The 26,618-nt window shown below is 55.7% G+C and overlaps 1 protein-coding gene across 1 annotated transcript; it reads right to left on the bottom strand.

Annotated features, from left to right (window-relative positions):
- Nucleotides 1–2,183: 2,183 nt before the first annotated feature.
- On the bottom strand, nt 2,184–26,618 carry LOC122387007 (early growth response protein 1-like). Its single transcript, XM_043376799.1, has 3 exons — nt 26,370–26,618; nt 9,208–9,444; nt 2,184–4,247 (listed from the first exon to the last, which is right to left on the bottom strand). Exons 1-3 carry the CDS (start codon nt 26,449–26,451, stop codon nt 2,971–2,973), a joined length of 1,596 nt encoding a protein of 531 aa, XP_043232734.1. The 5' UTR covers nt 26,452–26,618; the 3' UTR covers nt 2,184–2,970.

Genomic DNA, 26,618 nt, shown 5'->3' with positions numbered 1-26,618 from the left:
TTGCACCAAGATGACAGCAAGGCGATTGTCGGCAGGAAATAACATTAGCATTTCAGTTTGAACGGATCAAGAGCATCCAGGCTGTTTTGTTGTCATCCTGATTTGCACCGCAACAAAAGAAACTCCTTGCATGCAGGTGCTGAATCTGTACGGCAATGAGGACGCTGTGTCTCTTCGGGCAATTCTCAGTCAGCAAACTATACCCGATCCCGATGAATCATTGCACTATTCCATCGGGTCCGTTGCACTCGACCCAAGGGCTGACTCGGCCGAACTGCTGTTTCGCTCTGTCGTGTTGGGGAGCTGGGGGAGCTGTGACCCTGGTGACCCCAGCAACACCCCCCTCGCCCCCCCCCCGCTGCAGTCCTCGCTGCCTCGTTTGACAGCCGTGAGTGAGCGCCGGCTCCAAATGTCGTGTGGCTCGGTGCGCGTGGCCCGCTCCCCGCAACGCCTCGTGTTTCCTCGCTGTTAGCCAACGGTGATTGCCTGCCAGTCTTACCGGTGACCTGTCCCGGCGCTACGCACCGCTCTGGTTAACCAACCGTATGTACATATGTTCTCCGAATATTCCCGAACAATGCGTGCGTGCGAGAACAGCGCTCCTCGCGCGCGAGACTGCGCGTAGATCGGCGGCAAGACCGTTGTATCTGACAGGCACGAACATGGCTGCCGGTGCAACTGAATTAAGTAGACATGCCGAACAGCGTTGTGCGAGGGCTACTTACAATATGGCACGTGTTACGCACTCGACTGCCTGTGCCGCATAGTCCCTATCGTACAATCGGTGACAATACCAGGTGGTCGCTTGTCAAAGTGTCGGTGAAACGGAAAGTGCCTCCGTAGACAATCGTTGGTGACTTTGTTCGCGGCTTAGAACACGTGTTAAAGTGTGATACAGCAGCACTTTATTCTTAGAAGGCAGGCGCTAATGCTGCACACTTGCCCTTATGTCTCCTGGCTATCTTGTCAAATGTAATAGGATGGTCACTCGATTTAAAAAATGTTCTTTGGTTATTGTTTGATATTAACGGTTTCATTAAGAATCAAAAACGTAACCAGGATTTCATCTTTGATGTTGTATTTTATGGAGCATTTTTTACCACGTTGTGGCAAATGTCCAGTTATATAATCTATTGAAAACACATTGATTCTTTATATAATGCTGCTTCCATCCTTGTTTGCACAGGATTTAATCCACCACCTGTTCTTCTGGTGCCCCTGAGATCAGAGTGCAAGTGATTTCGCCTGTGAAAATATCTTTTGAAAATGTTTCCATACGTTTAATCGAAGCATTTCAAGAAAACCTGTTCGAATAGATTACCTATCCCTTTTACTGTTATCTTTTGTTCTCGTAGGTATAGTTACGTCTTTGGTGACAGAGCTGCGTAGGATTGTAAATTAGATGCACTGTTTGGACGCCTCTTAGAATGTATTGAACTACTCTCATGGGACAGCATGCAATGGAGCACTCTGCACTCCACATGCAGCCTCGAAACCTGCTTTAGCGGTGCTCATACCTGTTGGAATGTCACCGCCCTGTCAGGTTGGCAAAGGTCGTGTGCCGGTCGGGACATGGGTCAGATCTGACGGCTCCGGCAGCCGCCGAGGTCATGGGCCCATGTGACAGCGAACGCCGTACTGACGAGGTGCAAGCAGAGCGCAGTACGGGTATATAGGAACGTGTGGCAGAGCTGGCACTTTCAATACCTTGACTTGAAGTGGCGAGAGTATGTGTCCGTCATTTCACTTTACCATCAATCTTTTTTACCATGATAATCATTCAGAATTTCAGATGGATTTTTAAGCCAAAACTTACTTTACATTTTGAGAAAGTCTGTACGCAAGCCTCAGCCGTCAGCGAGCGTTCTACATGAGTGTCTTCGATTGCCAAGAGATGTAGCTGAACGTCCAAGAAATACATGGATTTCATGATCGCCTGAAAGAAGCATTGTTGACCTTTTCATATCTGTGCAAATCTATTCGTCTATTTGTGCGAATTGTGTTCAGCGAGTCAAAGCTACTGTAGTCCAGACAGGTAGGCCGGTGGTCACAGGAATCCAGCCGCGATCAAATCATCTTCAGAGCCCCAAAGCTACGTTTAATTCGTCCCGAGTCGAAAAGTTGTCCCGTTCCCTTCTACATATACAGACCCATATTTCAGACACACCAGGATAAAGATCATATAGTCATTAAAATGTATTAGTCATGTAACATATTTTACATCACATCAAGACATAGCAGCAAAAATAAATTACTATCAACTAAACATGTTCGCCACCTAATCGCCGTGCTGTCAATACTGGCGGTGTTACTGGGTTACGCCTCTCCGAAACGGCGGCTCTCCACCTCGTCCGGTTAATTTCTACATTTACCGTAGATACCGTCCCTCGATGTTTGGCGCCCGCGAGCGTTGCCATAGCAACACGTTCCTCTTTCCATCCACGCACGCTCAATTCACACCGTCGGCACTTGCCATGTCAGGTCACATAGAAGCAAAAAGCATTTATATAAGAACAGTAACAAGGTACATCAACAATCATGGTATCGTGTGAACGGCCAGTATATATATGATGTGGGGCGTTTGGAATCGGCGGTAGAACCGCACCGGCGGCCAGCCGGTCGTGAGGCGGGCCGGGCGCTCGACCCGACCCGACCCGGCGGTTCAGCGGTCGGCCCGGCAGTGGACTGCGGCCCGGCCCGGCAATGTGCGAAATGGCGAGCGATGGTCGGCGGACGGCGGCGTACCCCACTGCGCCCTGGCCGGCCCGAGCCGGCGCCCGGGCCGCCGCCCGACCGGTTAAAGCTGACCTCCTGGGCGGGCGGGCGCGCCGCGGCGCACCGCCGCTGTCGCCGGTCCTTTGTACTGCCAGGTAGCGCGCGCCGCGGCCACGGCGCCGCCCGCCAATATCACAAAACGACGCGGGGTCGGACTAGAAGCACAGCGGCCACAGGCCGCGCCGCCGTCGCGGCTCACAACGGCGGCCGGCCGGCCGCCGGGTCCTGTGAGGTGACTGTATGCGAGAGGGGGCCGCGCGACGCGCTGCCGGCCGCGCCGCCGCAGCCGCCGCCGCTGCCGCCCGAGCGCGGCTCGCGCTTCATCTTTTGCTTGGTGTGCACCTTGGCGTGTCGCTTCTTCTCGTCGGAGCGGGCGAACTTGCGGCCGCACACCTCGCACGAGAACGGCTTCTCACCCGTGTGCGTGCGGATGTGCGTGGTCAGATGATCCGAGCGGGAAAACGCCCGCATGCAGATCCGACACTGGAATGGCTTCTGGCCCGTGTGGATCCGGATGTGTCGTGTCAGCTCGTCCGAGCGCGAGAAGCGGCCCTTGCACGTCTCCACCGGGCAGGCGTACGGCCGTTCGCTGGGCGGCGTCTTGCTCGGTCGGTTCGGGTACTTGCGCTGCTTGACAGGTAACAACTTCAGTGGCAGCGGCATCTGCTGGTACACCTGCGACAGAATCTCGTGGCCCTTGCTGGTGGAGGGCGAGTACTCGGCCAGCTGGGTCTCGCTAGAGAACGGCTCCTGCTTGGGTACCAGCGCCGGCACACCCGACGGGCCGGCCACGGCCGTCGCGCCGCTGCCGTAGTCGAGGCCGGCACCGAAGGAGGGCGCCGCCCACTGCTGCGGCGGCAGCGGCGGCGTCACTCCGGCCGAGCTCACCACGGCGCCCACACAGCCGGCGAACCCGCCACTCGGCTTGGCACCGTACGCGCCGGTCGGGTCAAACAGCAGGTCACCTCCGGGCGCCGCGCCGAACTGCTCAAAGTGCGCCTGCTGCTGCTGCGCCTGCTGCTGCTGCTGCGCCTGTTGCGCCTGCTGTTGGTGCTGCTGTTGCTGTTGCTGCTGCTGAACTTGCTGCTGCTGTTGCTGGAACAGTGTCTGCTGGCCCGCCTGATCGGCCATCGTCTGCTGGCCGATCAGCGAGAAGAAGGGCGTCAGCAGCCAGGAGCCGAAGGCGGGGGCGCCGGGCGCCGGCGGCGGCGGCGCCTGCTCGGCCCCGGGCGCGGAGGTGAACGAGGCCCGGTAGCCGAGCCGCTGGTGGTCGGACACGGCGCCCGATGCCGGGTGCTGAGACGGAAACATGCCCGACGGAGGGCTGGACGCCGGCGGCGCCGCGGGCGTCGACGAGGCGTGCGAGCGTGCGGGACTGCTGGGCGCCGGGCTGGGCGCCGTCGCCGGCTCGGGCGCGTCGGTGCTGGAGCAGCTGGCGGCCGGACTGCCGGCCACGGAGGTACTCGAATCCGCTGCAACACAGAGAAAGGCACAGTCAGTGGGGATCTGTGGTCTTGGGAACCGAGACACAACAGGGTCTTCGTCAGCGGGTCAAAGCTGGAAGGAAGTGTGTGTGAGGCAGTGGCGGCGCCACGAATTTTCGCCAGTGGGGGCAAGCTTGAGGTGACCCGACTGTTGTCTGATACGCCAATCTGCAAAATCCATGAGCAACTTGCCCCTAGATGTTGCCATTCAAAATTATTATGGTACTCATGTGACCTCGAATGACCTTTGGTTGACTTTGACACATGAAAAGTCCTTTGTGATGATTTCGTAGCCACTGATCACGATTCTGGCATCCATTTTGCTCTAAGCATTCATTTAAATGATGGGAAAACATGTCTTAATTAGGTACTAGATGCCGGCAGCGCTCTTGGGTTGCCTTGGGCCAGAATTGGATGAACGGAGCTGAGGGCACACACCGGGCAAAACCACCGAAACCCAGACTGAGCTCGGACTGAACCTGAAACCAACCGAAACATCCCAAAAATGCTTGAAAGCACGTGAGATGGGTGTCCCATAAGTTCGTTTTCACCTAAATGTTACGTTTATAGGCTCTCTTGCTTAAAGGCACGCTGGAATTGGTTCGTAACTGAGCTTACGTGGTTGCCATGGCTGGTAGCAATATGCTCCACAGTAACTAATTTCTGTAGACAAAATAGCTTTTGCTAGAGAGCCCGCTTCCTACAGAGACGGCTAACGCCGCAACATAGAGGTCTCCGATACGGGTACGTCTTGGTATTTAGTCAGCACGTGACCATTCTCGACGATTAAGGGTGATTGAGGCCTACCAGTCTGTACCCAATGTCCATCGCTAACTGGAGGCACAGTCAGCAAGTGACGCCGATGATTTGTCGGGAGTCAATCACGGTGAATGAACATGAGTAGGAGAATGAGTGGGAGTAGGAGATATGCGACAGACGGTCCGAGAACGAACGTTTTGCTGATGCACTTGATACGGGGACCGTCAAAAACAGGCGTACTATTATAACCGCTTATCATGAATGTTGCACTGGTCTTCTGTTCCCTTTTCAACATCAGCCAAATTTTGTGGGGGCAAAAACATAGTCTTGCCCCCAGGCCCCACGGCCTCCTGCCAGTGGGGGCAGTCTGCCCCCACTGCCCCCACGGTGGCGCCGCCCTTGGTGTGAGGGTACCTGAGTGGCCAAGAGTCACGTGGTTTAGTGGTTTAGTTGCTACTCGGAAGTGCCTACAACTGAAATGTTGTGGATTGCGCAGAGCCCCCCGTTCGTCATTATTGTCTTTGTAAACATTCGCTGGCATCATATGTTACCTATTTGACGTCACTAGCCTGGTGTGCTCGCCAGTTGGCAGGGCGGCACTGAAGGTGTGGCCAGGCACAAACACAGCACACCTGTGAGCGGGTGGCCAAATTGGGCCAGGAGACACGACCCGGCGCGAGACGCGGGGAGATGTAGGAGCGAGCGCCGCCGCTGGCAGGCCGACACGACCCCGGCGGTCGCGACGAACGACGCCAATCTCGGCCCCGCTGTCCCCCCTTCAATCAGGCTGACCGCACGCGGCAAAAAGCACCCTGCGCCGCGTCAGCCGACGCGTCGTTTTTCGCGTCGGTCGCTCGCGCGGTGACATCAGGCCTGTCCGCACGGCCTGGTCGCCGAATTGACCCCGTCCGCTGCGCCCGTCCCCTCCGGCAGAGCAGTGTTCGAGTGCAGAGCCGCTGCATCTCTGTCTCCGTGCGTCACCCCGCTGTCATTTGTCTCTCCGAGCCGCGCGGACCGCGAGCGGCCCCCGGTGCTGGGACAACACGCGGCCGATTGCAGGCCATCTGCTCGAAGCGCGGCTTACGCACCGAGCCGGCGCCGGCAGTGCCTATAAATACCGCCATGAGCCATCCGGCTGACCGATTTAGCCGGCCGATCTGAAAACGGCCGGCCTCCCCGGAGCCGACGAGGTCGGCCGGCGCGCGCCGGCGCCGACCGGCCGGCCGGACGGCCTATAACCGGCTGCGCTATTTCCAGCCGGCGTCTCCATATAGATTGGCCGCCGCGCCACCACCCCCGCTGACGTCACCGGCATCGATCGACGCCGCCGCCGACGACCGCCGTCACGGTCAAGACTAAAGGCGACCGGCCGGCAGCCGCGGGCGGCGGCAGCGAAAGGTCGCCGCGCTTCCGGTGCCTCCGCCGCCGCCGCGTCCGCAATGTCCGGTGTAGCGAGAAGCGCTGAGCGCGCTGCCGACCCGTGGGAACTCTGTCAGCCGGCGGTTGGGGTGTCGCTCAGTGTCGGCGCTGGGGTCAGTGTGGAGAGAGGACGCGACACTGACACCCAGACTCTACCGCCGCGCCGCGCGAGTCGCACTGCACCGCGCCGAGCGCACTTTTTCTCGGTCGATTATAAATGAAGCGCCCGGGCCGGCCAGATGTGAATTTATTGCCGACGCGTCACACCGCTAAAACATGCTACAAAAAGCGGCGGCGACAAACCATCAGTTTAATGGCCGGCGATTACAGTGTATTATGGCCGGACGCGCGCGGCGGCGACGGCGGCGACGAGCGACAGGGGCTCTGGGCGACAGCTTAATGTCCACCCGGCGCGATGCAAGTGTTATCCCACGGAGGGTGCATGTCTGTTTCTATCCGGGGCCGCGCCGGCCGACAGCCGGCCCGCCGGGCGTCAGCGCGCTCTAACAAACAGCCGTCACTGACACGCACACACGCAGTGCGGCGGCGCCGCGGGCGCGCCGCTCATTACGGACGGAGAGAGCCGGACACGCTGCCAGAAAACCGCCTCTGGCCGGCAGATCGTGCTGCCGAGGGGGCCGAACGACACACCGCGCGACTCGTGCACGGGTAACACGCCCCCTGCGCCAGCGGCGGGCTCATATTTGGTCAGCTCATAGCGTTATTTGTCCGTTTGCAAACAGGTGGCTTGGCGCCGGCCGCGGCCAAGGCCGCCGGCCGCCCGGCAACCCGCGGCGCGTCTGACATCACCGCCCGCCAATCGCCGCGCGCCGCCGTGAGCTCATCGAGTGACGTCACACTGACGTCATGCATAGTTTGGCGGCGACCGCGCGGCGCGTGACTGGCGCACGTCATGAGTGTGACGTTGCATGACGTCGCACCGCGGAGGACCGCTTGACCATACGGGGCGCGCGGGCGGACTCAGACGGGGTGGCGCGCGCGCGCGCGCGAGGGGGGGGGGAGTCCCTCGTGGGAACGGCTCGTGCTGCTGCTACCGGAGGGGGGATGGACCGCTAGGCCGGCGCCTGCCATGAGTTCCGCGGCGCGGCGGCGGGGAGGGGGGGGGGGGGGAACGGTCAGCCGGCCGGGCGTTGGCCACCGCCCGGCGTCTCGGTCAACTGCCAACGGACGAGCCCCCAGCGCGGCGCCGGGTGGAGGGGGGCGTCTTCGATCCCGCCGACCGGGCCGCTCGTCAACGCCAGTGCGCCGGCGTCGGCGGCGCGTGTTAGCGTTGACGGAGACCGACGCACCTGTGGCGGCTAGCTGGCTCGTCAACGGTCGATGACCGACGTCACACGCGCACAATGACGTCAGGGCCGAGCACCTGGAGACCGCGGCGGCACGCGTCGGCCGTCGGTCGGCCGAGCTTCCCCAGATAGTGGGATCAATGGGTCGTCGGCTCGGCCCGTAACCACCGGAACTGCCCCGCCACCCGGCAACGCCAGCGGATAACCCGGGGGACCGAGCGCTAACTCGGACAGCGCAAACGGTTTTTATGATGCCTGCGTGTTAGAGGAAGAGCAATTTGCATGCTTTTTTAACTGACTGGCAAAACAAGTCGCATCGGCTCATTTCATATTTATGCTTTTTACAATAACAATGGATTGTGTCATTTTTTACCTGATGTAGTATGAGAACCAAGACAATTGACTTTTATCTATTGTGTGACTAAAAGCATAAAGACAGTTATAGTTTTAATAAATACCGCTTACTATGATGAACGCGTATAGGTTTAGTCATCCACTTAACATCAATTTGCAGAAATTAAAAATGTACTTGCATGTAGCGTAATTTGGCAATGCCGGAGGAATTTCTCATTCAATTAACCTACCATTCAATTGATTTTCCAGGAAGCAGATCATCACATGATTTAAAAGTTGTGATGGATCGCCCATGTCAAGTAAAGAAAACTAATAATTTAGCATCACATACATTTATGGTGACCGTTTCATAATCGGAAGCAGATATAGTTAGAAATTCATCGTAATATTTTTAGGTACGGACTATAGAGCATAAAATTATAAGGGCTAGAAATATCAACCATACTATTGTTTGATCTTGTATGTAGGCATTGCTGGAAAACACTCAACAACAAAAAATGAGGATTTTAGATTGGGTTCATCAGTTTAAGGATGCAACTGTATTAGGTAATGATAACAATAAAGGTGAGTGAACATTATTTGTATGCTTGGTTGTGAGCTGAGAGCTTGCATGTGTGTACCATATGAGCAGGCAATGTGCTGGTGCAGTGTGCACTGCTTATATGAAATGTTACATAAGAGGGGGCAATAGGCATTACAGTAGTCACTAGTCATTTAGAGTTCATAACGAGTGTAACAAATAAACATAGAATGTTATGCATACAAACGAGAGCGGATAAAATATTAAATACAAAAATAGGTATATAAAGTAAGGAAGCAAACAGGACCGGTAAAATCAAGCATGAATCAAATCATTGACAAATAAATCATTAGCATAATGCAATAATGAAAAGTAAATACCTAAATTAAATTTCTAATGCATCATACTAAACGTAAAATATTAAAAAATAAGCTCAACCTCAACAAAATTAAAAGCATTGCAATTATTTCTGAAGCGAACAAAAACAAAAGCTAAATGAACTGATCGAAACCATACTACGTCGGACACCATATGGCTCAGCGTAAGGCTGCCCTTCCCAGCCACAGAAGACACCGGCGGTGGTACTGACCTGTGCTGATGGCGGGGAAGTTGCTGAAGAAGGCCGGTATGTCGGAACCGGCTGTCGCAGGTGTGTTCAAACTGCCGCTGTCCGGCGGCCCGGCCAGCTGGCTCGGGCTCAGAGACGGCGAAAACGGCTCCTTGCAGGCGTCGAACCCAAGCAGGCCGAAGTGGGTGTCCGCCAGGCTAGGCGCCGCCGCTAGTTCGCCCCCGTCCATGATCATCTTGGCCGGGATGTGGGAGGCACCTGTCGGTCAACCGTGCGCTCCGTCAGCCGCTGAGGCGCCTCGACGCGCTCCTCTCGCCGCCAGCGACGCCGTCAGACTGGCTCGCCGCCCGGCCGACTACTCACTATACGCAGCATGAATGGGCCGCTATCGAGCTGGCGCCGACCAATGAGCGGCCGCCCCGCCGGTGACGTCACACTACCGACGTCACACGTGTATTTATACCGGCTCGGATTATTTCGGCGATGGAGAGCAAATAAATGGAGTTCATGGGCCAGAGAGCGACATCCGGTGATGTGATTGGTGGACATTGATGCTAGGGCCATGTGCGAGGGCAGAGGTCAAGAGGGCGAGGCGCCGGCTCGCACTGGCGGTCACAGCCGCTAGCAAAAGGGGGGGCCAAACTCACACTCGCGGGACATAACATTTACCCGTCACCGGAGGGGGGGGGGTGATTGCCTCATTTTTTTACGTCCACGAGGCGCCGCGCAGTTGGCCATACTTATGCTTCGTCCATCTCATTCTGGCGTGGAATCTTTAAGCTCAATTTAAGGCAAAATCACCATGGTTCCATTTCTCGTCCCAGGGTGTTTCCACCGGTCGGGCCACTGCACCATGGCGACGGATCGGTGTAGCATATACTGGAAGGTCGGGCACGCGGATTCATGACCTTTCTACTATAAAACAATTCGGAATAGTACAAATACCTACCTCTTGCTTAGAACAAGCATGTGAAACCCAGAGATCATTTTCAGACTATGCATTTACCCATATACGAGTAGTTGTGTGGCGGCGGGAGAGAGTAGGTACACCGACCTCTGGAGACCAAAGGTTCCTGGCTTTCAAAATTGGCATCTGAGGGCCGCGCGCGACTCCTGCGGGCTTCGCAACGGCTCTATTGGGGCTGACTCAAATGCCTATTCCTCATGCTAAAAAGACTGGCCCTGAGCCCTGAGGACTTCATCAGTCTCTGCCAGCCCCATGACCCACAACGGCTCATGGGGTCCCGACGTCGAAATATGAGGGAATCTACGCGGGACCATCAGGACGTTAAGTGATCTCGATCAGGACCAACGTAAGGCTGTGCAGGAGCCTGCGTAAGCCCTCTTATCTTCAAAAGCCCACCCATGTATGTTTTCACTTATGTAGAGGCCAGTTTAGGGCCCTCAGAGACCAGTACAGGGCCTGCAAACTGCAAAGGACAGTAGTTTGAGACCATCAGAGACCGAGTTGGGCTCTCAGAGGCTAATGTGGGTCCTTACTCATTACAGCCCAACATGGGGCCCTCAGAGGTCAGCGTGGGGCTCCAAAAGACCGGCATGAGCCGTCGTTGGACCCCAGAGGCCAGCAGAGGGCCCTCAAAGGCCAAGATGGGCCTTCCTCAGAGGCCAATGCAGGCCCTTAGAGGCCGGCATCAGGTCTTTAGCAGCCAGTGCGGGGCCCTCATTGGCACCTAAAGGTTCGTCTTGGGACACCAGAGACAGAATAAGGCCACCAGAGACCGGTGTGAGACCCTCAGACGCCGGTTAGGGCCCCTGAAGCCGGCTAGGGGCCCTCATAGGCCAGATCTGGGGCTTCAGAGGTCGATGTGGGCTCTTAGCGGCCAACATGGGCGCTTGACCGCCACTGAAGTTCCCTCAGAGGTCAGTGTAGGACGCTCAAAGACCGGTTTGGGAGCTATATTTAATATTAATAGCTGGGAGTGTTTTTTTTTAGCCTCGTGACAATCGAATAAGGGCCAGGGCCCCATATCCTACACCTATGGGGGCCCATCGGTTGTTTGAGGGGGGGGGCAAATTATATGATGGCCCCCGTTATTAGCCTTTGGGGGGGGGCATGGCCCTGATGCCCCCCCCCCCGCGACCGCCACTGTGTACACATTACATACAGGCCTCTGAGATTGCATACTAGCTCATGCAAACTCTATGCAGGCCCCGGAGGTCCCACGCTAATCCTTAAGAAACCAAGCCGGCATACGGCGTCGCCACCGGGCTTCTGAGGTGCACAGCATCAACCCATGAGGTCTTACTTTAGTGTCGTAGAGCCACGCTCATTTGGCAGGGCCCACCCGGCACTGCCGAAGAGGGTCTCATGCCAGCCATTGCTGCAGGCCTACGAGAGCCCCAAGTAAACCCACGCTGATATTCCATATAAGACCTGGCCATACTCGTGAACCGGTGCCAGCGACGCTGACCGTCAAATTCACAGAATGCGAAACTGAGCCCACTAATGAGTGAAATTTACGTCCTTTGATGGCGCAAGAAAGAAAATGAAACATATACAAAAAGCTTTCTAGGACTTTTGTTCGATCTGAAAGGTGGGGCCAAAAGATAGTATGGCCCCACCTTTCAGCACCAAAGGGGGGGCCATGGCCCCCGTGGCCCCCCCCTGGGACCGCCTATGCCGGCTCGGCCGTATCGGGCGCACTTTGCTCGGCCGCCCGAGAGAAGTGATGTCACACTGCAGAGAAGGCTCCGCCTCCTTCCGCCGACAGGCAATGGGAATTCAGGATCGGAAGGAATGACCTCATACAGAGTATGATATCATTAATTCACTGGCGCCGCGTAGCATTGACATCGAGAGTAGTGTTATCGGCTGAGAATGTTTGTCGTGTACCGCGGGGAGGGGGGGGGGGCATGAGGACTTGCTACGTCGGACACCAGCGCTGCAGAAACTAGCCACGGACGGACATCCGGCGTGGGGATGGACCCTACACCTTACCGGCCGGGGATACTCGGGGGTCGGGACCGACAAGCTGCATTAAAATAAGAGTGACAAAGCGTACGTGAGGATTCAAACGGGGAACGTTAGGTTCTGAATGGGCCCGCCTGCTCATGATTGATTCAGGCTCGTCATGTTCAGTGAGCAGCGTGGGCGTATGTGATGTGCCTGACGGACCGTGCTGGGTCGTCTTGGCACGCGTCCCGTGCAGAAGACGGTGCAAATAGGCATACCGCCGCACGCCGTAAAACAAGTGGCTGAAATTCGGCCAATTGGACGCGGAGACAGACGGCTGGAGAGCGGAGACATTATTCCGTCGGCGTCCCTCGGCAATGGTGTTATTGCAGCAGACGGGTACATGGCTACCGTTCCACCCCCCCCCCCTCCTAACCAGGGGGGGGGGGCACATCTGCAGCGGACCATGCAGCTCGCCGACACTTAGTCACGTGACATACCGCCGTGTCTAGAGAGACGGTCACGTGACGTACCGAGCTGGTTCAGTTATTGACAGTCGCGTGACATTCCTCCGTCGTGGGGTCAGCCGGTCATATCGTCATTGAGCGAACCATTACCGAGCCGTACCCTACAGCAAGTGGCTCGGTTTAACGGGTCCGCCGTCGGCACAGTTTTCCCGGCAGTCGGGCTGCCTTTCTGAGCAACTTTACCGGTGGGAACTCGGCTCTAGTTGACGTCTGGAACGCCAAGCGCCGGCAAAGAGAATGTCATGAGTCAGAGCGTATACCTGTGCGGCGCCACCCGGGACATTTCGAGGGCAGATCTGGAATAATCGCGCCGCCGCAGACAGTAGCGATAAGGAGTCACCGGTGACAGTTTTGCACGTGAACAATGCCCAGCCGCCGTGTGGGGAAATGTTCGCGAACACAGCAAATTCAGTAGCGGAATAAGCGGCGCTGAGCCCATTCAGCCGCCGCCATATACGGTCCGGCGGCAGCTAACGGCAGGTTGTCGCGACCGCAATCTTCCTTACACGCCGACAAAATGGCCGATGCCGTCGACACGTAATCCAGACCACTTAACGTCATGTTAGCCGTGCCAGTTTCACAGCATGCGTGCTACTTACAGAGTTCAGATCACCATTTACGGGGTTACACGATGTTGGAGAATGTAAAAAGGAGCTTTGAGTATGCATACAGCGCTCCGCAAGTGACGAGACAACTCAGCGTGGGTGGAGCCGTTTTAGGACCTCTAATCCATTTCCATAGTAATTAGACGATTGTCTTTAGTGGTCGGTCATAGAATACGCTACCTTGAAGCCCTTCGATAAAAAGATCCCCAACGATATCACAGGAGATTGTTTCCGGCTGCCAAAAGTGTGGCATACATATAAGACAATCTGCATTTACCGTTATCCCGCGTCCCCATCAACCCCTCACCACCCGTGACCTTGTGGCATATGATGATGCCCCGATCCCCTCAAACCGCAGCGTCTGGCGGTGTCATAGGTCACCTACCCCCAAAGGTCACCGGAAGGGGGACGGGTGAACCTAACCAGCCAGCTGCGGTGTCAGACAACACGCGTTTTACCGGTGCACTCGCACTCACACACTTGTGCAGGCTAGGTGTCCCGTCGGGGCAGGTATTCGGGCCGGTCGACCGGGCGTTCAGTGCAGGCGCACCTACACAGGTGGGGATGATAGTCTGTCCCGAGTCTGCACCATTTCCGGCGCGACCGGAACCTTATCCCAGAGACACACCTGGGGCGGGAGATGATAGCTGGGAGCACCTGTGTGACCCCCTCCCCTCCGAGAAGAGGAGGTGAGCTGCGGCAGCCACGGGGAGCCGCCTCACGCGGGCCGTAACCCGATTAGCTACTGTGTGCGCACTGGCCGTGGGGATTATAGCGTTACACCCTTCTCTACTGCAGCACTGGGCTTTCAGTGTCAGTCGCTGTGTCGATGGTAAAAACCCCGTGGTAACTGAGCGCAGCCCTCCACCGCCCGCTCAGCGACAGCGCTCAGCGTATCGCTCGCTCGCCGCTTATCGCGTGCGTCATGAGACGGCGTTTTGACGTAACCAATCGTTACACTTGGACTGTGATTTCTGAGTGACTTATCTACCTCCCCCCCCCCCCGCCCCGCCCCGCCCCGGCCCACCCTTGACCCTGCCGGCGGGGCTCGCCCGCGGCGGCTGCAGAGTGTATGACGTCACAGCGCGTGCGGGTCAAAGGTCCTGACGGTGCTGTGTGGTCGCCGGCGACAGAAATAGCGATCGGAGAGGTATTCTGGGCAATCGTCGGCTTCGACGAACGATGACGTGTGTCGCTTACGGAGTCGGTCGACGGCAGAGCGGAGCGGTGTGTTACCGGTTATCAGTGCAGGGATTGTGGGGGTGGGGGGGGGATGCGCACACATTAGCGCGTGCCATTGGGGGAAGCCCGATACAACTATAGGCGGCGGCTGGGAACCAGATATTTTCAGTCAGTTTGTACGCACGGGACGAAACCGGGCGGAATGGGACGGAACGGGGTGAACGGTGGGCAGCCGGAAACAGGTGAACGAAACCGAACAGAACTGGCTGTTTTGGTGTTGAACTGGATGGAATGATGCGTAACTGACAAGACAAGACGTTCGAAAGACGTGAAAATGTAACGAATATGAACGGAATAAAATACGTTGGCTAGAGGAGGCAAGTGAAACGCGACATAAATGGGCGAAGCGAGAAAGGACTGGGCGCGAAACGGAAAAGCCGCGGGATTGACCGATCAGAATGAAACTAGAATAAGGAGACGAAAGGAAACGGTGCGTGATGGGATGCAAATTTTTTTTGTGCAAATTGATGAGATGCAAAGCAATAAGACTATATTGGGAAACTGTAATATAAAATATAAATAGAATATAAAAGACGGTTAACTTTCTCCAAAAACCGACTGTATTCTCCTCTCTCCAACCATCTCCCATTCATCGTTATTTTCAATCCACGTGTCTTTGCGCGAGAGCAAATTATCAGGCATCCGTCAATCACATGAAATACGTTAACAGTGAGGCACCATCGAACACCACCCCCTGACCTTCAAGGGTCACTCACTCTGCGGTGCCGAACATCCTCTACTGCACCTAAGCACCACCCCCTGACTTCAAAGTCGCTGCGGCCTCGAACGTCACCAATATGCCAAGGAGTCGTCGCATGGCAGTCACCACTGACGATCCAAATCTGGAGCTCTGCCTGGCTTCTGTCACCATCGGACATACTCAGGCACCGTTGGATAATTAATTAACCCTGGATCTGCACCGTCTTCCCCATCTGTTCTTCGGCATCTAACCGCACCACTGAGGAATCTGGCACATCACCACGAGATAATCTTCCAAGCTCCTTCGAAGGCTTCCACAAAACTTCTTGCCGGACAGAAATCCGGTTGTCACATTTACGCCACTCATGCTGAGATGACAGGCACACAGAGCGCCGTCTCACTGCATAGGGTTCTCCTCCAGTACCTCCACAGGCCCAGTCACCGACACTGCGGACGGCCGAGTGGGCGTCCAGCTGCACTCGTCGCTGCTGTAAAACTAGAAGCGTGTCTTCGTCGAGGCTGCCGCCGTTCGCTGCGGGCTCACCCTCGACTCACAGGCTTTGCAGTCATACTCTTCTCGAAGCCTGAATCCACCGAGGTTCGCATCCTTTCCCATGTCTTTTATTTCCCCTGCAACAATCATCCACTATTCCGTTCGTATCGATCGTGTCGTTATACTCGTCATGGTCATCGTTAGCTTTACGTTTCTTTGGAGCCATTTTACCATCCGTATATACAAGGAAAAAGGCCGAAATAGCTTGTAATATAAAATATAAATAGAATATAAAAGACGGTTAACTTTCTCCAAAAACCGACTGTATTCTCCTCTCTCCAACCATCTCCCATTCATCGTTATTTTCAATCCACGTGTCTTTGCGCGAGAGCAAATTATCAGGCATCCGTCAATCACATGAAATACGTTAACAGTGAGGCACCATCGAACAGAAACATAACTTTAAAACGGCACCTGTGTGAAATGAACGCCGAATGGAATGTAAGGCAACGGATGGAGGAGAAACGAGGCAGAACAACAGAATCGAAAGCGGTAAAGAACCAAGGACAATTCAAAGCGGAATAGTATGATGCATCATGCAATTCTGTCGTTTAACATAAGAAAATAAATAAGCGAAACAGGACGAGCTTAGAGGAACAAAGGAAAGGACGATGACCAAATCGAGACGAGCCGACGAACTCAGCGACGAGCGTGATCCTCGGCGGGGTAGGCCGTCACGACCCAAACTTCCCGCCCAGCGAAACGACCGCCGCGAGGACCATAACGTCGCAAAGTGTCGTCCGGAGACTCGCGGGGAGAGTATCAGTTACCGCGCGGTCACCGACCGTCGTGGAGTGCCGCCGTGGGTCACCAGAGCGGCCACCGCACTCGCATCTCCCACTGTCACGCCTCTCGTGCAGTGCGAGTGAGCGAGACGGAAGCACCGTCGTTTGCTTCTCACGGGCACCTGAGTGCCGCCCGCCGGCGTCCGGCCGAGGTTCCCACGCCCCGGCGGCGGCGCGTGGCGGCGTACTACGGCCGCCGCCGGCCGTGACTCGTGAGTCACCCCTTCCGGCGCGCTCCAGACATGGCTGAGCTGACTCTGGCCGCCGACCAGCGACTCTGACTCACTGCGGGTGTAGTAATCGGCGGCATCCAGCGCGCCGAGTCACCGATCAGCTGTGAGGCCGCCGCCGGGGTCGTAAAAACCACACCAGAACGCCCGGCAGGTGGAATCATCGCGAGAGAGATCAACAGTCTATTCCTGTCGCCACCTCTGGGAACCAGCAAGCTAAGAGGCTATTCATAAGCATGAGTTATGCCGACTTCGTCTTCACTGAACGAGCTGAGAATATCCTAAATGTTTACCAATTCCTTTGTCATTTTTCGTCTTCAGATCCCGCTGGAATCTGGGCCCCATGAGCTACGGAACACGTCACACGCCCTCCGGACGACCTGGTTGGAACGAAGACCTAGCGCCGTGCTGGGGTATCAACCGGCACTGTCGGGGCCTGCAGCAGGAGGAACGCACAAGCCAAACTGCGCAGGAATCACCCGGGAACCGTGCAGAAAGGAAAGACCAGATGGTAAAGACAGAACACTTCCGTGGCCCGTGGCCCGATTCCGTCACCGATTGCCTTGAACTTCCGCCGACATTCGCCGACCCTGAATTCATGGGAAGTCTGTCAGAAAAAGGAATGATTGCGATCGACAGTACTAGTAGGTATATATACGTTGCAATTCATTGGCAACAGAACTTGTCATGATTCGCACGTGATGCCTCACAGTCACAATGCCCCATAAACAAATTTCGTTTATATTGGGATATGCATTCGCACTAAGCACCTGGCAGCCTAAGTGCAAACAGGAGGCTTGTAGCTTTCTCCTCTGGTTCCGTCTGGTTCTCGATTTGGTTCTGTTCTGGATCTATATAGTCCTATTTTATGGTTCTGTTTGGATCCCGTTGTGTCCTGCTCTGGATCTAGATCTGGATCAGGATCTGGTCCCGGTTCAGCGGCCACCAGTGGTGTCCGGTGGCCGTGGTGCAGCTGCAGACGGCACCAGCACCAGTTCCCGTCTCACAGTAACGAGCACGAGCCTCGTAAAACGTCTGGGTACGAGTGGATCGGCGAGCGGCCGCCGCAGGCGAGGGGGGCGGGGTTGGGAAGGGAGAAGAACGTCCGTTCAACTAGCAGACCACAGTCATCACTGACCAGATGTGAGGCCATCTTAAAACTGGCCAACGAGCGTCTGTATTCGGACATCTATCAGATGTTGTCTAAACTTCAGCGACGACGTCCTTTCCGCCTCCCGTCAGTCTCGTGTAGCTCCGTGCACTCAGTGCCAGTGCATGCAATACAGTACAGTGCAGCCAAGCTCATTGTGCCATCGGGCGCCCGGCCGCGACAGTCTAAACCGGGTGACAGCGGCTCTATCACAGCCGGGTGCCGACCACATTTGGCCGACAGGAACACGGCTCGCCGGCACAAGGTCGTAGCTCAGTCGGACAGCCCGACCCGGACCCGTCAGCCCCCCCCCCCCTCCCCTACCGGCCCCTCCCCCGGCGGCCGGCCGCTCTGACAAGACATCGGAACGACGCCGGCACCGGTGATCGGGCCATGCACGTGCAGCGGCGGCCGGTCTGTGCACGCTGCACAGTGCATAGACGGCTGTAGAGCGCCGTGCACACTACAGGCAGACTGACCGTGTACAGCTCTCGCCAGACGCCGGTGTCCCTCTCTCCGTCCCCTGACTCTCTCCCTCAGCCAGTCGGTCATGGACAGGCTGTCAATGGCGAGCGCTGATCGAAACCGGGCGAGGCAGGGTAAGGGGCCAGGGGGCGATGAGGGAGCGTTTGGCGTCATTTGTTGGGGTTGGCCCGGTCACAGCGCCTGTACCCTTTCTCGAGCCAGAGCTAGAGGTCATGTCCAGAGGGTGTGGCCCATGGTGATTGGACGGACAACATCGCGATCGACAGCTCCCTCTTCGCCAAATCTCGAGACACCCGCCGCTGAACTTCGAGACACCAAACAACACCGACGCGTCGGCACGATACGGAGACAAGAGCTGTCTTCCGGCGGGCTACGAATGAAGTGACGTAGTTTCAGGCTGATTATATTCACGGATAGAACTCCCCGGAGCCAGAACTGGTTCGTAACGGCGATGACTGTCGAGACGTAAGAGCTGTCATGAATTTCATTCACTGGACAAACACCTCTTGTCACCGCGAACCGTTGGAGAGGCTTTGGAACTGGTTCGGGACTCCCCTGGCCGCGCAAATGCCACCACGAGGTGTCATGTGCGAGTTCCGTACACGGAGGGATCATTGGGTATCAAAAGGGTATCGTTGGGTAAAACCGAGGACGGGTGTCCGTCCTCTGCTTCCGGTAGGTCTATGTCGGGTTCCCCCGCCGCCGCCCCCGCCGCCGCCCGCGCCGCCGCCCGCGCCGCCGCCACCGCCCCCGGATCCCAGCGAGTTACGCATGCGGCAGGGTAGGCGTGAACATGATACTGAACAGATACGGTGCAATCCAGTTGGTCCTTATCCACGGCGGGAAACTACAGGCTATCTAGGGGCGGGATGGTGGGGAGGAGAAGTTGTGGTATGAAAGCATACGTCAGGGAGACCCAACGGCTGCAGAAGCTTTGGCGACAGTCACAGCTCCGGAATCACGACTCTTGCATGACTCTCAGATGCAAATACGACTGCAGCAAATAGCATCAGGGCGACGTTACATGTAATGAATGCAGACAGTGGGGTATGCCCAGGGATGTGTGCTCGTCTATGACTGAATGATGTTGAACACTACACATGTATGTAAAAAGGAGTTCAACGCTACTCATTTGACATTTCTCAGGCTACGTCGTACACAACTGTGCCACTTCTCAAACGTCTCATGAATTGTAAAAACCATTGCGCATTCGCTTTAGCGTCACCATTTTGGTCATCAAAATCCCAATCAAGTCCTGTCAAACCAGTTAGTGACGTGCAGTTGAGGGCATAAAAGGCGGCATTACGATGAAATCTCAAATCACGTCTCATTCGAGAAGTTGGCGGTATTACGTCGTGGGACCACCTCCAGCCACGCAGTAGAACACTGTCATGACCTATTCAACAGTTGGCTGCTGGCCCCACGACTCAAACTTGCATAACTGTTTATCATATCCCACAGGCGCGGTTTCGGTGGAATGTTGCCAACTTGGAGTGTGCTCGGCGGCAAATAACTAAACTAACGCGCCGAGTTTGCCCGTGTAGCGCCACAGCGGCCGCCGGCCGGCGTCTCGTAACGAGCCCGAACGGCAGTAATGGCTGCCAAACATGGCACAGAGAACCGCTCTGAAGCAGGGGCACCGTGTACGGAGCCGGTCACGTGACCGCCCGCCGCCGGACAGTTGGACGGTCACGTGACCGGCCGATGCCGAATATGGCTGATCGGGTTGGGTGGGAGATGGGGTGACTGCCCTGGCACCGGTCGGGTGGGGTAGAGAGTGGACACTGCGCCAGGTGACCCGTCAGTGCACCAAACGAAGACAAAGTCACGTGGACCACCTGCCCGCACGCCCCGCCCCGCCCCGTCTCACGTCAATAAACGCCACTTGAAGTGCACGCTGCCTCGAGTGGCGAGTGGCGACAGACTCCCGCTAAGCCAAGGCCGGCGCGGCGTCTCAGGTATGACGTCACACCACATCTGTCCCGATATGACGACATATCCGTGAGTGACGTCGTACCCCACGAGGTAAGTCGCACACTCGGCGACACATATCTCTTAACCGCAAACCACTGCAGGGCGATCCGCAGCTCATGACCTCGGCTCTCTGAACAAACAGACCGGGCAGACAGACGGACAAACCGGTGCAGCCGGCTCATGACGTGCACAACCCGTTCAGTGACGTCACTGATACGCCGGGCGAGCGGCGCGCCATATCGGGCATTCCGAGCGCGGGAGCCGGCCCGCGCGGAAACGGCGCGCGCTAATCCCTGGTCCAAGGAGCCAGGTAACGGAAACCAACCGACGGTGGTATCTCTTGTGGTGACTCCGATGGTGATAACTTTGGCGATAGCTCATTGGCTGGCCGTCTGCCTGATGACGTCATACGTGTGGCACGTGCCACCGTGGGAGCCTAGAGTGCAGCTGCACCTGCGTGGCAGCGCGCCCTCTCGAGATTGTGCGGATTTCGCAAAACAGAAGCCGCCACTGCCAGTGCGGAGATATGACACGAAATGAGCTGGAGGTTTGAGAAGGGTGTGTCTAGAGGGGGTGGGGTTCTAAAGAAGGGAGATGGAACGAAGCGCATGGTCCTGGTCGATTACAGATGAGGGATATTTACCGATGTGCATAAAAGCTTCATACATATTGCATGTGTTTACTTTGTGTCAGCGGTTATGCAATAAAAAATGGGTGCATGGCGTCATGTGGTGAAATGATACGATTATTTGGAGCCATACTAACTATGACATCAATTTATTCCTTTTAAGCGATTGGTAAATGGCTGGTTTGGAGACCACCAAATATGGTCCTACAGACCGAAAAATGTCATCTAATTTAAACACTGCAATCCAAATATTCAACTTCTGCCCAACCGCACCGGAACCCATATTGCTAACAGATAATATTGCTCTCATCGCATAAACATATGACCTCATGTCTGGTAACCGGCAGTGCAGCCATCTCGTTAGCATTTCCAAACATCCACGGAATCACATGCCCGCGACTCTCCCGCTCTACCCCTCTCCCCCACTCCCCTCCCCTCTCGGGGACCGTCACACTCGCGGCCGTTTAGTGCGCGCGCGACACTCACGTAACGTGGTAACCCGCATCAGTGACGTTAGCTGTTAGTGCAGCTCTGACGCATATTGCACAGCTCGCGTCAATCGGCGCGGCAGGTCGATAGCGACTCGCGTCACAGCCGTGCAGCGCGTGCCTTTTCCAGCCCGTGGCGGTGGGTGGCGCCGACCCGATCACCCAGACCGTATTTATAGCCGCACAATTGGAGTCCCGTGACGGCAGGGCTGTCCGCGCCGGAGAAAATAGACGGGAATACCCAGTCCAGCGACCGGTTTAGACTATTGCGGCCGCAGAATAGGTATCGGACGGTTCAGAGATTACACCAGGATATTGGGTGACGACAGCGGCCAAAGTTGGCGCAGCCGGTCGGCCAGAGTGGCGCCCTGGGCGGCTGAGCTGCTGAGCCCGCCGCTGCGCCCGCACCACGGCCTGTACCGCCGAGTAACGGGGTCTCCCAGCGACCCTGAGAGAGGAGACGATGATCGCCGCCGGCGACGATCGCGGCGCGCCCCGTCGCCGCCGGCGGCCGACGGTGCGACGATCGCGCCGCACCCACCGCCCGGCCCGGTAACGGCCTCTAAACCGAGCGGCGATGGGTGCTCAGCGGCCGAGTCTGACCGACACGGCAGAGGTGCACGCGATCCGCAGCGCGTGATCGCTGGGTGTCAATTTAGACACCGCTCGATGCCGCTGACCAATGACGTCATACGACCGCGGCGGTCACGTGATCGGTAAATCGCCGGTAATTGGTGCCGGCTCGGTGACGTCGGCCAATAATGTCATGTATAATTTAAGTTAAATGTCCGATTAATTCAGTATGTTCTTCGGTGACGGTGTCGAATTTCGAGCATAGAAGGGCCAAAAGCTAAGATTGCACGCATGTCATTCATGGATACCTATGTTTAGTCGTTTGGAAAAAAAACTTAGGCATGGTGTTCTGATATTCCCTCCTCAGCTTGCATGATCATCTAATGAGTTATTTTCGCTAGCAAGTACATCGTTCAAAAACCAAACGCTCGCAATGCACAATGGACATCCTTTGAGGACATCCTGCGGGACTCATCACCGCACGGCGGATAGTAGTCACTAGAGAAACAATAAACTGTCCAGAGAGGCAGAGAAACATAACACGCCCAGACGAATACCTCCACCGACAACTGGCACAATGTCACCCGATCTGCTCGATTCGCGGCGTCACGACAGAGCGTCACGACGTCACGATGGAGCGTCATGACGTCACAGCCACGGCCTGCGTTACGTAAATTAATTAGCAGCCATCATCGTGACCCATCCTCGACAGGTTACGACTCCGACCGACCCATAATGGGTCTCCGCCTCCGAACTGATGGTGTCATCAGCGCACAGTGACTTTGATGGTGATGGTCGCTGTCATTTCAGGTCCGGAAAATATATATCCAGGACCTGAAGGCAGGACGGCTCGGGTTTAATGAAAATGAGCGCATTTGATGCGCAATGCAAAGCGAAAAGTTGTTTTGTGACGGCCCTTCTTCCTTCCTGCATTCCGTGATGCGTATGTTTTAGGAAGCTAGGATACAGAGCCGTATAACTCTTGGACGGTTCAATATCCGGCTGCGGCTCCGGTTCAATATTCCGGCTCCGGTTCCGGCTTGGTGGAAAATGATATACACGCACGAATTTCAATAGATACCTACACACTGATCCTCTATTTACAGAAGCAATATTTCACCCATCCTTTTATACTAGCTCCCATCGTGCCGCATGGGTTTCGCGGGTAATGAGAGGGGGAGAGAAGACAATTACTTTTCCGTGAGCCTTTCAAGAAATTCGTACCCTCGCAAGCAGATTTTTCACAAGAATTCTGCTCTTACGGCATCACGTGGCATGCTTGCACGTGCACAGCGACTCGCGTGCAATCAAGAAAGGGAAAACACCAACCATAAAGTATCAAATATAATCTCCTCGCCGCCTGGCCGTGGCGATTACAAAGTACCGATCGGCTATTACTGCTGCGGTGTGGATTACCACAGCATGCTGACCGTTTTTGCAGGCCATTTGCGGGGCCGAGCCTCACCTTTGCTCGCACAGTATTCCTAATTGAGATCGATACGCAGCACGCACTGCGGGAAGACGCCTCCCCCTCCCCCCCCCCCTGACCGGAAACGGGCAGCTTCCTCCGACGACCCCCCCCCCCCCCCGCCATCAGAGAGAATGGCACACCGCTCGGCGCCGTACGAGATCTACATATACCACACCGGAACCGAACCTTAGTTTAGGCACCGGCACTCGGATTCAGATCGCGCGCTGATCTAAACTAGGAATTCGTCGGCGTATTTCTGCAGCTGACCTACAACTCGTCGTTAAATCCGGCGCCGCCGCTCACCTTTACAATAAGCCGAAGTTGAGAGGTCGGAGGCGCCTACTCACAAGCCCGCCAGCGTGCGGCCGTCAGGGACCGAGAGGTCGCCGGGTTAGATGGCCAGGATGTCAATTTATATCTGCCGGATACGTCTGAACTTGTACGGTCGGGGGTTTTCTGTGATTACCGGCCATACTTTGACGTTAGTTCGCATTATGAAACCATGTGACGCAAACTGAGTGTAGTTGCTCGCACTTACGTACTTCAATTGGAAAAGTTGCAACAGTGCGCTTTGCTGTAGCCTGTAGGTAACACAACGCTGGAGGACTGTTATATAAGCTACATCAAAGCCTGTTTCTCAACAGAACGACCTAATGTCCGCCGGATCAAAAGGTAGCTTGAAACGAACATCTCAATTGGCGGCATGTCTTCAGTCGTCGTAAGCTGTTGCAGCATCAAATGCAATATCGGGACTGACTTCGTTACCGACTGGTGAGGTGGGACTCCACCTGTGTTGCATCAAGCCTTTCCGGCTCCGGTCGTCCGTCCGTTACCCAATGACGGTGGAGGTGTATGTATGTGTCTCCACCGGCCACCTTTGACCCCCAGTGGACGACATCTCGTCCCTCCGCGCCCCGACCGTCACAGCTGTCACGCAGTGACGTCACGACCGTTGCGGCAGTGACGTCACGCCTGTCACTAGTGACGGGCGTCACTGCACGGAGTGTGTGCGTGTGTCGCCAGAGGCGCACACAGGAGTGGTTTTAGGGAGGTCAGAGGTGTGGAGAAAGAGAGATGTAACGAGTCTACAAATGGAGAAAAGGGAGGGAGAGAAAGAGAAAAAAAAACAAGAGAGAGAGAGAGAGAGAGAGAGAGAGAGAGAGAGAGAGAGAGAGAGAGAGAGAGAGAGAGAGAGAGAGCGAGAGACAGACAGACAGACAGACAGACAGACAGACAGACAGACAGACAGACAGACAGACAGACAGACAGACAGACAGACAGACAGACAGACAGGACAGAGGGATGGAGGGAGGGAGAGAGAGGGAGGGATAGAGAGATCATCAGCTCCTTATCCTTTCATAAACAATGCTGTTCCATGCTCACACGCCTTGAGTTTTAGTTATGTCTGTTCTGCACTGCACGGAAGCAAGGTCAAAACTCGCGGATCCGTCTGTTCTGTGATAAATGCACCATTCGCAGTCGGTCGCTGATGGAACGAACAGCCACAACGAGGGGCGCAAGGCAATACGAGTTGGGCTAGAGCTGATAGAGGAGCTAGAGCCTAGAGGTGCAGATGGGATACTCAAGTCCGCAGAGGCACTGGCGGATCCAGAAAGGCGATCTTGGGCGCTGCTGGGGCACATCCCCAAAACAGCTTCTAGTTCTCCAAACTCCCAAACATCATCGGATTTCGAGTCTTTACGCACTGCTGTAAAGTTAAAAAAAAAACTCATAAAAGTTATTCGGTTTTCCTTTTATTGCCAAAAAAACGCAAATTTTTGGCGAATTCAGGTGCTGAGAAGGGGGGGGGGGGGGGCATTTGCTCCAAAGGTTCTCCTTAGATCCGCCAGGTGGACTGAAGTCGGCAGAGGTGGTAAGCAGAGCTCCGCGTTATGTCGAACAAGAGATCAAGCTGAGCCGCGCCAGTTGAAAATGCTTGAAAAAAAATCGTCGAAAGTGCTTATGTGATCATTAGTGTGAACTGAATGTGTAGGTGGTATGTGTACTGTGCAGGTAAAATGTGTAGCTGGGATAAAGTAGTTAGTCAGTTACGTGCACATTTTTATATAATGTCCGTTTCCTCTTGGCTATGCCATTTCAATTTCATTTCAAATCAATGAAAGGGAATTGCGCTTAAATGAAACCAGATCTATCATCTTCCAAATCCATAGAACTTTAAGGTAGTTCAACGGTCTCGTCGATTTTGTCATTCTTGTACATATTACCTTACATACGGCAATCATGCATCAGTCTGCATCAAACAAGCACTGGCCACCAGTAGCGGCGGAACACCTTCAATTAAAGGGGGGCACTGCCGACTTTTGGTCCCATTCTTTCCATGCAACGCCCATAGGGCTAATGCTAAAATGCCCAAATCAAACGGGGGGCACGGTGCCCCGGTGCCCTCCCCGTTCCGCCGCCTATGCTGGCCACTAGCACAGCACATTTGTATAGGTTAATTTGGTCCAATGCAGTCAAATACAAACAGGACTACACCATTTCCTCTAAATATGGGATCATTCTGTAAATTATCATCGAGCGTCCCCACCTTTGCTATCCACACCTATGCAAATTGATGTAAAACCGCTGATTTCATTCAAACTTTCCAGCATTCTGGCAGGTCGCTGCTGTAAAGTACCGCCTGATAATTTCAGACTAATTCACACGATCAGCTGGTATTTCGATAGCCGCGAACAATGGCCCGGCAGACGGACAGGGAGGCGCCGTCCACCAGACGGTCGCCGGCACTCTCTCGCCGCCCGCATCGATTCCGTGACGTCACCAGGCCCGGGCGTCTGAGCACCCACCGGAGGGGACGGGGGCGGGGGAGGGGGAGGTCACGGTCGCGGGTCACCCACCTGGCTCGGACTCGCCACTAGTTTCGCCGGTGGGCGAGCGTTTGGACGACTCTTCCATCCCGCGGCGAATACACAGCACCATCCCGACGGGCGGCGGCGGGCGTACAGACGGTCCGACCACACCCGACGGCGCACCGAGCCCGACGGCCGTCGACACCGACAGCCCGTGGACGCACGGCTGGCCCGTCCACTCCTCTCATGGCGACACCGCGAACTGAAGCTGCCACGCCGCTTCGGCCGTAGTATAGC

This window comes from Amphibalanus amphitrite, unplaced genomic scaffold, assembly GCF_019059575.1.
Source record: "Amphibalanus amphitrite isolate SeventyFive unplaced genomic scaffold, NRLGWU_Aamphi_draft 000270F_arrow, whole genome shotgun sequence".
Lineage (NCBI taxonomy): Eukaryota > Metazoa > Arthropoda > Thecostraca > Balanomorpha > Balanidae > Amphibalanus > Amphibalanus amphitrite.
This window is presented reverse-complemented; position numbering and strand designations above follow the sequence as displayed.

What these genes read in the sequence shown, in the direction of transcription:
- LOC122387007 (XM_043376799.1), bottom strand. Translation starts at nt 26,451, where the DNA reads ATGGTGCTGTGTATTCGCCGCGGGATGGAAGAGTCGTCCAAACGCTCG. An exon ending in TAGTGGCGAGTCCGAGCCAG is followed by an intron (nt 9,445 to 26,369) that starts GTGGGTGACCCG and finishes GTTGACCGACAG; the next exon opens with GTGCCTCCCACATCCCGGCC. An exon ending in CTTCCCCGCCATCAGCACAG is followed by an intron (nt 4,248 to 9,207) that starts GTCAGTACCACC and finishes TCTGTGTTGCAG; the next exon opens with CGGATTCGAGTACCTCCGTG.